This window comes from Lytechinus pictus, chromosome 4, assembly GCF_037042905.1.
Source record: "Lytechinus pictus isolate F3 Inbred chromosome 4, Lp3.0, whole genome shotgun sequence".
Lineage (NCBI taxonomy): Eukaryota > Metazoa > Echinodermata > Echinoidea > Temnopleuroida > Toxopneustidae > Lytechinus > Lytechinus pictus.
In genome coordinates, this window is record NC_087248.1 from 15,464,484 (window position 1) to 15,477,935 (window position 13,452).

Below are 13,452 nucleotides of genomic sequence, written 5' to 3' on the forward strand. Positions count from 1 at the left end.
TGTATTGTATTGTTCTTTGAATATTACTGTATATTTATCTTGTTTTTTAAAATGGTTGAATTTAATAATGAAATGAAATAAAAATGAATGTAAGGGTGGACTATCCTGTTCACAAACTGTCAAGAACGTACAAATAAAAAAAGGTTTCCTATTTTTTTACCATAAAATGGACAATATCACACTTGTATATCTACAAATAGTCAATAGATGCACTACTATATTATAAAACCATTTTGATCAATCATCACATAGTTTTCAAAGCTAATGATATCACAATTCACCAATTCAAACATTTATATTTCCCTTTCATAAGGATCTCTCTTTGGGAATACAGTGTTGCTTTATAAATATACCTGCATTTATGTCATCATTTCTTCCATCCTTCCAAAATAATTCAATTTCTGAACATATTAATCCAACCTCACTCATACTACATTAAAAATAACTCCTTCCTTGATTACACAATACTGACTCATCCAGACCCTTAGTCTTCTTTTCATAGGACGCACTTTCCCTTTCGCCACTCAACTCCAATATTACACACATACACCTTAAGATACTAATGAAGCGAGCACCCAATGAGGTGATGAGATCTGCAGACGTTGTTCATTAGGATGATGTAAAAAACATGCCGCTAATTAGAAGAACAAGAAAGGCCATGAAAATACAATTTCTTGCGTTAAAAATTACTCTCCATAGTCCCATAGCCAAGAAGGCTGTGCCCTCGTAATGTGAGTTGATAAGGTTCCTAATGAAATAATTTGCAACAAAATCTGGGGTACGTCCTGATTATAAGACAGGTGTCTTTCTTATTTGTGCAATGATATCGTTGCATTAAAAAAAGGTTCGGGCTTATGAAGTCGATAACATAACCAATATCTTGACCCTACTTGTAAAATTTTGGCAGAATATCGGTAGAAATATGATTGAACAATCATGTAAAGATATAGCTTTCTCATCCAAGAAATAAGAAACAAAAACAAACCATCTAGCTTGCTATCAAAAATATCAATTAAAGATAAGTAATGCATATCACCAGAAGAAAATATCAAAGGAGAAATAAAGATATTCGACTATTAAAAAGTGCAGCAAGTTGTCATGATTATCAATCCTTCTTGAATTGCAATGCAAAGTTTTTGCTCAATTTTTAAGTTGTTCTAATATTCGTCCACCATTTTGTCCTGTTTGTCACTCAATTCCTAAGCTAAAATGGAAGTGTTTATTTGCTTCAGTTAGTATGTAATTTTTGTTCTATTTCAAGCCATTTTATGACTTTTCATGAAAAGGTTTGAACTTTGGACTTGATTACAGTTGATTGATATCTTTAACTTTAAAATAACTTCCCCATCAAGAACGGAAACTTTTTACAAAAGAGAATCTTTGACTATTAAGGTTCATTGATTTGTTCTTCCTGATTTGCTCAATTAGTTTTCCTCTTCAAAGACTAAGTGCAAATAAAAATAGAATGCAAGCTGATTCCAGAATGAAGTGCATAAAACCAACCTCGCTGCATAATACAACATCATGTACCACAAAATGTCAGTGTATTCAGGAACATACGGTAGGGTAATCGGCTTAACAAGGAAAACCCTTCATCCGTGCTAGCCTAGAGATGCAACTCATTTCACACGATGTCTCATGTAACATGTGATTTAATGACGCGACTCTCTAAAGCCGTTGGTGCTCATAGGCTCAGCCCTTAAATGAGTTTTCAGCTCATTTGCAGAAAGCCTCTTTGCTTCATGAAGTGCACAGCGGCGATTGTTGGGTTTAAGGTCATGCTTATAGACTGACGTTCCTTTCCTGATGATGTCTCAATCACCTCTTGTTTACCCCATCATGCTTCTTTTACACATATTACTCTGACTGCGTTTAATCAACACTTTTTTTTTACTATAGTAAAATAATTTTTTTTTTAATTTGGTTCCAACCACAGTTGCGTTCACTCAATTTTTTGTAGGTCGTAAAAATAAATGTCTTTAAAAATGCAAACAATACATACTGACAGAAGATGCAATTCGAAAAGCGATTATGTATGATTTGTGATGCTCACCTAAGAAGTTTTATTGAACTTTAATCTTTCTCCTCTTCCTAACCCATAACAATCTTAATTCCTAATTTCTTATTGTTTTCGCTACTTTTTATATGAAAATTGCAATATTTATAATTTCTGTTTTGATATCATTTTAATTTAATTACAGGGTATATAACTTGGTCATCACTGGTACCTGTGCTCCTATGGAGCTGCAGATGGAAGCCATCTTAATCCTTTCATAGTCATCATCATCATCATCCTCATCATCAGCATCATTGTCATCATCAGCATCATCGTCATCATCATCACCATCACCATCACCATCATCATCATCATCATCGTCACCATCATCATCATCACCATAATTATTATCATCATCATCATCATCACCACCATCATCATCATCATCATCATCACTATCATCATCACCATCACCATCATCATCATCACCATCGTCATCATCATCATCATCGTCACCATCAGCATTATCAACACCATCATTTATCATCTTCACATCCAAGCCATTGCCTTCATTACCATTCATTTCAGGGGGTACATCTTGGTGGTCATCACTGCAGCCATTGGCACTAGTGAGACTCCTCTGGGTCACATCCTGTGAGCAGGTTGCGGGTGGGCACACCAGGAGCTGCTTCTGGAAGTCCTCCCGGTCTTCCTTGTGGATCAGCTCAAAGACATTCTGGTGCATGATGTCCGCCTGTACAACAACGAAACATGTGAAGGTACAAGATAAGGATTTATTCTTCAATAAGGCAATGCCCATTGAAAGCTGCTTCAAGAAGTCCTTTCAATCTTCCTTGTAGATCAGCTCAAAGGCATTCTGATGCATGATATTTGCCTGTGTAGTAAAGAAAACAAGTCTGAAGAAAATCATTAATTCATATTCATTCTTCAAATTGGCAATGAGTCTGCCTTTACATTAAAGCAAAGACATGTGAAGGCTTATAATAATCATTATTTCAGATTAATTCTTGAAATATACGCAATTCAAAACTATCCTTCCTGTAGAGTTAAGGAAACAGTACAAGTCTAAGACAAAAAGGCCAAATTATCTACAAAGAAATATACTTCAGTTCTTGGTTTTTTTTTTAAAGATATGGGTCATGGTGTCATTCGAGGAAAAACATGAAAATTCCAAACAAAAGCAATCTTTGTTTAAATCACAATGTAACAAAATCTACCTAAGCTTGCAACAACAGGAAGAAAATGATAGATAGGAAGGATTTGAACTTTAGAAAAAAGAGGAAAAAAGTCAACGCAACCCAGAGACCATAAAACTTCCTGTGCCTTGATCAACACATCATTTTTTTTTTTTTTGGGGGGGGGGCTAAATTTGTGTTAAATTTTAGTTTTAGGGCCCTAAAACATTGAATAAATAGGAACGAGAAGCACTAACCCCTTGAAGTCATAGGGAGGATGGGAATGATTGTAGCAATTCCATATGCTGGTACTTGACTATTACATTTATTTATTTTATTCATTTTTCTTTCAGGTATAATAAAATTGGGTTGATACTAGAGGCTGTAAATGTGTCAGAAACAAGTGGTTAAAAAACAAGATTAAACATTTATTTTTCCTTTCCCAGCATTCACGTGGCTATCTTATCATATCGCTTGTAATTGTTCTTTCTCTGTGTATTGATTATGCCAAATGATGTAATAAGAAGAAAAGAAGAGGAAGAAGTAATAAAATCAATTAATTTTACCTCAGCTGCTTCTGAAGCTTTCCCAATAAATGGTTTGTACCAGGCAAAAAAACAAAAAAAATCATTTTCGGGAGTTACTTTTAACAACCTACTACCTAAATCTGCAACATTGGCTATGCTATAACATTGCAGGGAATGGGAATTTTTCAGGGATCTTTTCTTTTCATTTTCCAGGGCGCTTTGAGCACTTCGGGGGGGGGGGGGCTTTATTGCCTCAAATACCCATTTACCTTTTTCCCTGGGTCGTACATACAATCATAGAGGCCGTTCTCATTACGCTTTCTAAAACTAGTTTACTGGAAACCGATTCAGGAAACCACTTTGGAAGATCGCTTTGCCAGCGTTCTCACTTGATCACACGAAAGTGGTTTTCAAAATCACTTCACGTAAAGCGCTCTTGTTGCTATGGAAATGCTCTCAGTGGGGTGACACGTTTCGCGCGAAATTCGAAACCGCAGCATAGGCATTCTACACCTGTCGTGTGGAGTAGCGCACTCAAATTGTGCGAAGATCGCTTCCCGAAGAACGGTTGTGTCCTCACTTACGCTAAAACCAGTTTAACGAAGCAAAGCGATCTTGAAAACTACATCGCGAGGTGGTTTTCCAAACTGGTTTGGGACATCGCTTCCAAGACCGCTTCGACCGTTCTCACTACGCGTTAAGCTAGTTTCCACTAAACTAGTTTCCAGTAAACTAGTTTTAGGAACGTAGTGAGAACAGCCTCATAAATAACCAATCACCGTCACCATTGATCTCCTTGTCATAAGGTTCCAAGTATTTATTTTTTTGCCAGACTTGCCTTGGATTAATTGCACCCAATGTACAAACTCCCGTTCATAAGGTGAGGGTTCTGCTTATTTAGCGACAAGCCCAGCAAGCTTCGTATCTGTCTGTACACACGCTAGTAATTTTTTGTCATTTTCTGTAGTGACTGTTGCTATGCCCATTTATACTGTTATCCATTGATAGCAAATTAGAGCTCAAAACATTTCATGCCTTTTGACCATTCAAGCTTCCGTTTCACTCTGTTTGATTTTATCTTCTATTAATTCGGCTTTGTTCTTTAGAGATGCAAGTCAAAAGAAATTTGATCGGGGAGCTTAATGAGCAACCGATTAAAAGTGAAATGATCACGGCGGTTGGATCTGCAATTGACGTGATCCATATCCGGAATTGGTTTACCAACAATCAAAATCATTCTCTTGGAAAACTGGTAATCAGCTGAGCATTTGATAGCTCCTCTAGCTGTGAAATACAAATCATTGAAATTCAGAATGTATTAGGTTTTCTTGCACCTTTTATCCATAAATGAATTATTCAGCATGAAATCCTCCAGAAGCCCACATAGTTTCGAATGGCTTGTGAAGAAGCGTCAAGACAATTAGTTATCGAGTGGAAAGATTGACAGCCTGATGTTCCCAGCCAGTGAAAGCACATAAAATGCCCATGAATTTCATATATAAATGTCCTCATTTGAATAAAATTCCCATCTTATGACCACGTAGCATCAATGGCTGTCAGTTCGATGGGTGTATTCACAAGACCTGAAAACCACCTACACTTTTTACGTGTAAACTGATCTTCACAAGTTCACAATAATTCTTGGAAGCTACAGTAATGAATATCAATTACAAATATTCACCGGAAAGATCAATTTCAAGTGTAGCAAATCAAGTTGCACTTTCTGTTGCAAGAGCCCGGCAATAAATTGGAAGACTATGACCACTTTGGAGACCTAATATTAACTTTGAATTGATTTAATGTTTTTGCAATGCTCCATATAGATCTTGTAAAACTACTTTAACCAATCAAACAATCAATACATCAATCAAACTGTATCAAGCATTATAGTAGTGTGCAACTTTACTGCATTCTACAAATTGAAGGTACCTTAAAGGTCAAGTCCACCCCAGGAAAATGCTGACTTGAATAAATAGAGAAAAATCAAACTAGCAATAGCATAGTGCTGAAAATTTCATCAAAATCGGATGTAAAATAAGAAAGTTATGACATTTTGAATTTTCGCTTAATTTCACAAAACAGTTATATGCACATACTGGGCGGTATGCAAATGAGGAGACTGATGATGTCATCCACTCACTATTTCTTTTGTATTTTATTACATGAAATATGAAATATTCAAATTTTCTCCTCCTTGTCAAGTGAAACAACTGTTAATTCCTCCTTGAACATGTGGAATTAGCATTGGTTAATACTATATGTTTCAGTCAACTTGGTCCTTATTGTCAAATCTGTACAAAATGAAATATTGTATAATTGAAACAATAAAAAACAAAAGAAATAGTGAGTGATGGACATCATCGACTGACTCATTTGCATGACACTGAGTTGTACATATCACTGTTTCGTGAAAAATAAGCGATACTTTAAAATGCCATCACTTCCTTATTTTACATCCGATTTTTATGAAATTTTCAGCGTTATGCTCGTTTTATTTTTCTCTATTTATTCAAATCAACCTTTTTTGGGGGTGGACTTGACCTTTAATAAAGCATTTCTTCTCCAAAGGGGGGTGGGGGCGCTCTTAAATACGCATGTTTAAATTGGATTCCCAAACCATCTGTTAATATGTTGTAATTCATATTGGTCATATATATCCTACTAACAGATTTTGACACGTTCTCATATAAATCAGGAACTCTATATATGGAAATAAAGCTAGGTGAGGAATTGATTACACAATAAGAACAAAATCAAAACCAAGATTTTGTCTCAATTTACAGAGACATACCTGTTTCTCAGCAAAAACCATCCTTTGTATATGGTTTTCTGGTCGCCTATGTGTACAGAAATATAGTTGAGTGACCCCCCCCCCCCACCTTCGATCAATCATACATCCTGGAATCCAAGATGCTCCTGTATACAGATGGCGATGTTTTGGGGTTTTTTTTGCTGTTGCCTGTGTGTAGAGCAATACAGTTTGCTGCCCCCACCCCATCCCCAGGTCAGCCAGTCCATCCCCCACCCCTGTGGGAGGTCAGCCTTTCATTCATTCAAACCATCATAACTTGCATCTCGGAATACAAGATACTCTTGTACAGAGTGTGATGTGTTTCTGGATGCATGTGTGTACAACAATATAGTTTGTTGCCTTCCCCACCCCCTAACTCAAGGATAAGTCAGTCCAGCAAACACCCCCCCCCCCTCGTTTAATCAAGCCACCATAACTTACATCCTGGAATCCAAGATACTCCTGTACAAAGGTTGATATGTTTCTTGATGCATGTGTGTACAACAATATATTTTATTGTCCCCCCCCCCTCACCTTTTGGGACAGTCGGTCCATTCCCCCCACCCCTGGGGTTGGTCAATCTGTCATTTAATCAAGCTATCACAACTTACATCCTGGAATCCGAGATACTCCTGTACAAAGGTTGATGTGTTTCTTGATGCATGTGTGTACAACAATATACTTTATTGTCCCCCCCCCTCACCTTTTGGGACAGTCGGTCCATTCCCCCCACCCCTGGGGTCGGTCAATCTGTCATTTAATCAAGCCATCATAACTTACATCCTGGAATCCAAGATACTCCTGTACAAAGGTTGATATGTTTCTTGATGCATGTGTGTACAACAATATACTTTATTGTCCCCCCCCCCTCACCTTTTGGGACAGTCGGTCCATTCCCCCAACCCCTGGGGTCGGTCAATCTGTCATTTAATCAAGCCATCATAACTTACATCCTGGAATCCAAGATACTCCTGTACAAAGGTTGATATGTTTCTTGATGCATGTGTGTACAACAATATATTTTATTGTCCCCCCCCCCTCACCTTTTGGGACAGTCGGTCCACTCCCCCACCCCTGGGGTTGGTCAATCTGTCATTTAATCCATCCATCATAACTTACATCCTGGAATCCACGATACTCCTGTACAAAGGTTGATGTGTTTCTTGATGCATGTGTGTATAACAATATATTTTATTGTCCCACCCCCCTCACCCTTTGGGACAGTCGGTCCATCCCCCCACCCCTGAGGTCAGTCAATCTGTCATTTAATCAAGCTATCACAACTTACATCCTGGAATCCAAGATACTCCTGTACAGATGGTGAAGCATAGAAGATCTGTCCATCACTCTGGATCACTATGATGAACCCATTCAGAGCCTGAAACAAGAACAACAGTTAGAGTCAATTGTAAAAGCCATTTTACAAGGAATATGGTGTCCTCCCGTCAAAGGAAGTGACCCCCCTACCCTCACCCACAAGGCAAAATAACAATCATTTTACATATTATTATGTATTATTTTGAAAGCAGTAATACAAATAAAAAACGAAACAAACATACAGCACTTTCAATATGCCATCAATGTAGTTTAACTATTCTGAGTTGTGGGCAGATAAAATAAAGTTAAAAGAGCAAGCAATTACAAATAAAGGAAATATATCATTTTTGTGTGCATCTGCTCTTGTACGTGGCTGAAAACGCTATAATCCATATTTGCTTTGACCCCGGCCCACATATATACGGGATCGGTGTCCAACGGGTTGAGCCCGGCGCAATCCTATTTTCAAAGAAATTATATCAATAGCATTTAACATGAATATTTCCACTTATAAAATCTTAACGATCAAAGTTCAAAGATAAAAAATAGTTCAAAGTTCAGAAGTGTTTAAGAAAATAGTGTTATAAAATCCAAATTCTATCACAAATCACAATGGGGTCTCCATCCATTGCAACTTAAAGCCGATTTGGACTTTAACTTTAATCCACCCACAAGACTTGCAGCAAAGCAGAATTATGATCTTCGTATACTAAGCATCATGCCAAACTTCAATTAAAATAATTTTGATTCTCGGATCTTTCAAATTCAATGAAAATGAGAATCGTTCAAAAATCATGTTAGTGTTTGGCTAGCTTTAGACAACTGTACCGGCCGCACAGAAACGTTTTAAGTGCTAACAGAGGCCCTGTTACAAACGGCAATGTTGCAACATTGCCTTATATCACGACAATGCGTTATTTGACTTCACAATCTGGAAGATGTGACTGGGTCTAATCTTGGTGTTCTGTTACATGTAGCACTAACAACGTTTCTGTGCGGTCAGTACTGGTTATTGCAGTTGGATTTCACCAAGGGCTAACACCTCGGTCACATGTGCTCTACAGCGACCGCACGGGGAGTCGAAAACAGCCGTTTTATTAAATTTAATTCAAGCCACTTTATGTAGCTGGTACAAAAAATGTTAAAACGGCTGTTTTCGACCATACGGCCGCCGTAGAGCAAATGTGACTGAGGTACAAAACACCATTGGCATAAAACAGAAGCAAGACTCTATCTGGTTAGGTCACTCACCTGCATGTACATCTGAGCCTCTTCTTCCAAGAGGATGGCATCCTCCGTCTTCTGCCCGTTGCCATCTGTAACGGTCAGGGATGGAGACCCGGAAGAGGAGGAGGGTAAGGTGAGGAAGCGAGCAAGGCCACCGTTGGAGGAACTAGTCTGGAAGAGATCCTTGTCTCGTGCACCTGAGGAGTTGATAAAAGAGGAAGAGAAGAAGAAGGAGACAGATAAGAAAAAGGCCGAAGTTCACATTCCTGACAGTATAACAAGGTTATCAGATTCATAAATGCCATTATCTGCAGAAGAGGAATTTAAAGCCATATAAGTTTTAAAACATTGAAAAAACAGAGCAGTGTGATCCGTCATGCTCTCAGGGAATGTTGAAAGGTCTGCCAGAGATTTCAATTGAAACTGTTAAAAGCTACTGAAATCCTTGCCTCTGATTTGCTAAAAACACTCTAGCCTATCAAAATCAATGGCAAGATGATACATAAAAAAGCCCCCCCCCCCCCTGGTGTAGGTCAGTGTAGGTAATGTGATTAAACAAGAAAGACCTGAAAAAGCACTTAGATATCAAAACGACCATCTTGTGCTTTATAACGTATTAAAAATACATTGAGTGATCAAAACATGAGTATCTGATCCCATGCAACTGACTTCAACTTTACATTTACAGACTGATTCACACCCAAGGATTGTATAATTGTTCATAATCAGTATTCTATTTGAATTTGGTATCTCCGTCATTACTTGCTACATTATTAAAAACCTGCACATCATTGATTAATTATCCATCTAATTATTCATACACCAAATGGACCAACATTTATAAATAACTTATTCACAAGTGAATCCCTTTAAGAAAGATGAAACACTAGTGTTTTTGTTCAGATAAAAATACAATGATAACGACAAAAGATACATAGTATAATGTCAACACATTCTTTGGAAATTACCGTTAGATAATGAAAAATGTCCCAAGCACTCCCCCCCAAGAATGGGTGTTTTATGCTTTGTAATTTCATTGGCCCGTATTCTGAAGTCAGGATTAACTTAGACCATGGTCTAACTCTGTGATAAAATTAAAAGGAAATATAAGAAAACACACTTCGCGTAACACTCTTTCCGCTCTCCATTCTATTCATCTTTATGCCGGTTTATGTTTTCAACTTTCAATTTAGTATTCATCACCCAGTGCACATATATCTTTTGTTTTTTTATATATCTATGTTTGTTAATACCTATGTCACTCATTTTTTTTCTATCTACTATATCTGAATTTAAATTGTTTAATGCATTTTTTCCTGTACATTGTTAGATGTTTACTATGTCAACAGGACAATGTTGAAAAACAGTGTATATATTATCTGAACATGCTTATCCTGTATAAAGATTTTAAATATATAAATAAATAAATAAAATCAATAAACGATAACAATTTGCTATCCAAGTTCAGAATACGGACCATTATGTCTTAAAACCCTTTCAAAATGTTTTTAGAGACTTTTTTTATTCTAAACCCTATATACGATTAATTTCGAATTTCATGCTAGATGTACTTTGTTCAGTACTAAATACTATCTACTTTAAAAGCCAGACATGATTTCATAGCTCAGCACAACTGTGAGGTGTGTTAGCCTTATTTTCTTGCAGGGCTAGTAAAGTAAAGACAATTTGGAGGGGCTAGGCCTTAAAGGTAAATGCTAGTTTTGGTAACGATATCAAAATGAGTTCGTACTTAATCCAATGAAATGACCACCAAAGTGTCTGTTTGTATAAATAAAACGCATGTGCCAAAGGATTCTGGAAGAAATTGTGTAATTGCTGAGAAATCAGCAAATAAGCACAGGATTCGGGTAGAGCGTCGGGCCCGACGCTCAAAGCAATAATTATACATTGTCCCACGTGCGCTTATCTGTGTTGGGGAAGTTCAGTCTGAACATTTTTCAGCTTAGATTTCAAGATTTCACAAAGTTCAATTATGTAACTGTACCAGATCTAGATCCTCGATGATATACTGACAATTAAGCCTGGTTTTACAGACTTTCTCATGAAATCAGTGTTTACTGCAACTACTGGAATTTCTCTTTAAGCCAAACACTGAGTTAGAGGCAGTCCAATACTGTTAGTTGGGCTAAGACCTCCTTTCACCAATAGATACATGTACTTAGGACAAAACCTGATTCTACAATAACAGCACATTCAAACCAATAATCCAATATCATAGCATGGAGGTAGAACTACCCCCATGATCATAGGATTATAATTATATCCGTATTGTGCAAAAATCCCAGTTTCCTAATAAATGCAACGCACTTTGAAACCAACAAAAAATGCATCATACATAATGAATGGTAGTCAGCCAACTAAACTTTATAGACCAGAATACATGCCACCCTGTTCCATTGTATTTTGACAGAAAGTTGTATTATGAAAAGAATGATTAAAGTGGGAGAAGAAAGAGACCCATTTTTTCATTCTGGAAAGGAAATTAGTATCATGCATAAGTCATCTTTTGTGGAGTACACAACCAGTGATATTTTTATTTGAAAGGGAATATATTCATGTGTAGGGTAAGATAGCACAGGGCCAAAGAGGGGAGAAGAGGGGGGATAGAGAGGAGGAAGGGGGAGAAGATGAAGGCGGGAGGAGGGGCGAAAAGAGAGATTGGGGAGGACGACGGAACAAAGCAAAAAGATAGAGAGTGAACAGTAAGAGAAGGGAAGGCTGAAGAAGGAGGGAAGGGGAGAAGAGGGGAAAAGGAAATGAGTGGAAGAAGGAGAAGAGGGACGGAGAGGGAGAAGGATTAGGGATTGAAAATGAGCAGATAGGGAGGAAGAGGGAGAAGGTGGTGAGGGAGAGAGCAGAGGGATAAAGAGACAGAGAAAAATGGTGAGATATGGAGGAGAAGACGGAAGAGTGAGGAAGAGGGAGAACAGGGATGAGGGAGGGGAGGGGAGAAGAGAGAGAGTGGGAGAAGGAAAGGGAGAAGAGAGGGGGAGAAGAAGGATAATGGTGAGAAGGGCAAGGAGGGAAGAGGGCAGAGAGGGAGGAGAAGTTACATTTTTTTTTTTAATAAACGTGAAGAAAATGTTGAGACATAAATGTTAAGTGCTATTCCCAAACTTATTTCTTCAGAAAAGATGAGATCACATCGAAAGTTACTAAACTACTATTCCAGCTGTAAGGAAGTTAACTCATAGCATGCTGCGAAGAACTTTGCTCTGTGGTCTGCTGCATGTGTATCATGTCGTTGAACATTAAATCAACAACTTTGGGATGTCATGAGTTAAGGATGAAAACAAATCAGGAAACAAACTCCCAAATCGGTCCTCGCCAGAAAAATTAAGACAAGACGCTTTCCGCAAAAAACAATCTCAAGATGTTTCATCAGAGCAACGATGACTATCCAGACGTCCAAGCGAAGCCCGGACTAAATGAGTAAAACATGTCCGCATTGGCACGCAATCCCCTCCGCTCGGTAATCACCTCAGCACAAAAACAGAAACACATTCAGACACATTTACCCATTTTCTTTCTCACTGTCAGGATCTTGATCACTGTCGACCCCACCCCTGTCTCATTTCGTCTTCTAACCAATAACTTTCTATTACTGTTACAGTCACACCAACGAAACTGACTCCAAACCAACAGATGGTATGTCATTCGAAATTACAAAAAAAAAGCTTTGGTTGACATTGGGTGGGTTTTCTTCGTATTCCTCATTTTGGATTTTTAAGGATTGTTTTATTAGGGGACTGAGAAAAAGAATTCTACATTTTACCCCCTGAAAATCTGAAATAAAAAAGGTCATCACGGTTCCCGGTGCAGAGGTCTAGAGCTATCATGTGTACAAGTGCATTGGTGGATCTTTCATCAAGTTTGTATGAAGTTTAATGGGGAAAAGAACTAATAACAGTAGGTATACATTGGTTGTTAATATAAAACAACAGTTACCATCCCAGTACATCGTTCTAAATGCCTTTTTGAGGCAAGGGACAAATTATTTAAAGGAATTTGAGGTCAAAATTAAGAGAGGACATCCATGGAATCCATAAAATTTAGAGCAACATGTGAGAATGCAGTACCAGCTGGAATTATAGAATGATTTTGTAATAAAATACTCTCGGAGAAAAATAAATGGCACATGTTTGTAAATGAAAGTATCCGTAGTATGTGCAGCAACTGCATCGGAGATCCCTACAACGGTCGGACGGATGCTGAATTGATGACTGGCGAAGTTTCGCTCGTCATCCCCTAGACGTGGCATTGATGAGGGCGATAATTGAAGAACTGGGAGCAACTGTCACGACGAGAAAATCAAACCGACAGCAGACAAACATTTCCAGATTGGCCGGGATGTGATGAATCTAGACCTGTATCCCT

At 37.9% G+C, this 13,452-nt stretch overlaps 1 protein-coding gene across 3 annotated transcripts in view; it reads right to left on the reverse strand.

Annotated features, from left to right (window-relative positions):
• Positions 1-9,247, reverse strand: part of LOC129258943 (probable serine/threonine-protein kinase yakA) — a 30,168-nt gene extending 20,921 nt beyond the window's left edge. The window contains exons 1-3 of one of the 3 annotated variants that reach the window (XM_064098481.1): positions 9,079-9,247; positions 7,799-7,888; positions 2,573-2,750 (exon numbers count right to left, since the gene is read on the reverse strand). In XM_064098481.1, the coding sequence (XP_063954551.1) occupies positions 2,573-2,750; positions 7,799-7,888; positions 9,079-9,090 (280 nt within the window). In that variant the 5' untranslated portion in view covers positions 9,091-9,247. Of the gene's footprint in view, positions 1-2,572; positions 2,751-6,614; positions 6,627-6,951; positions 6,977-7,798; positions 7,889-9,078 lie in introns of those variants that run through there. The other 2 variants (XM_054897193.2, XM_054897194.2) reach the window with 2 other exon arrangements.
• Positions 9,248-13,452: the final 4,205 nt, after the last annotated feature.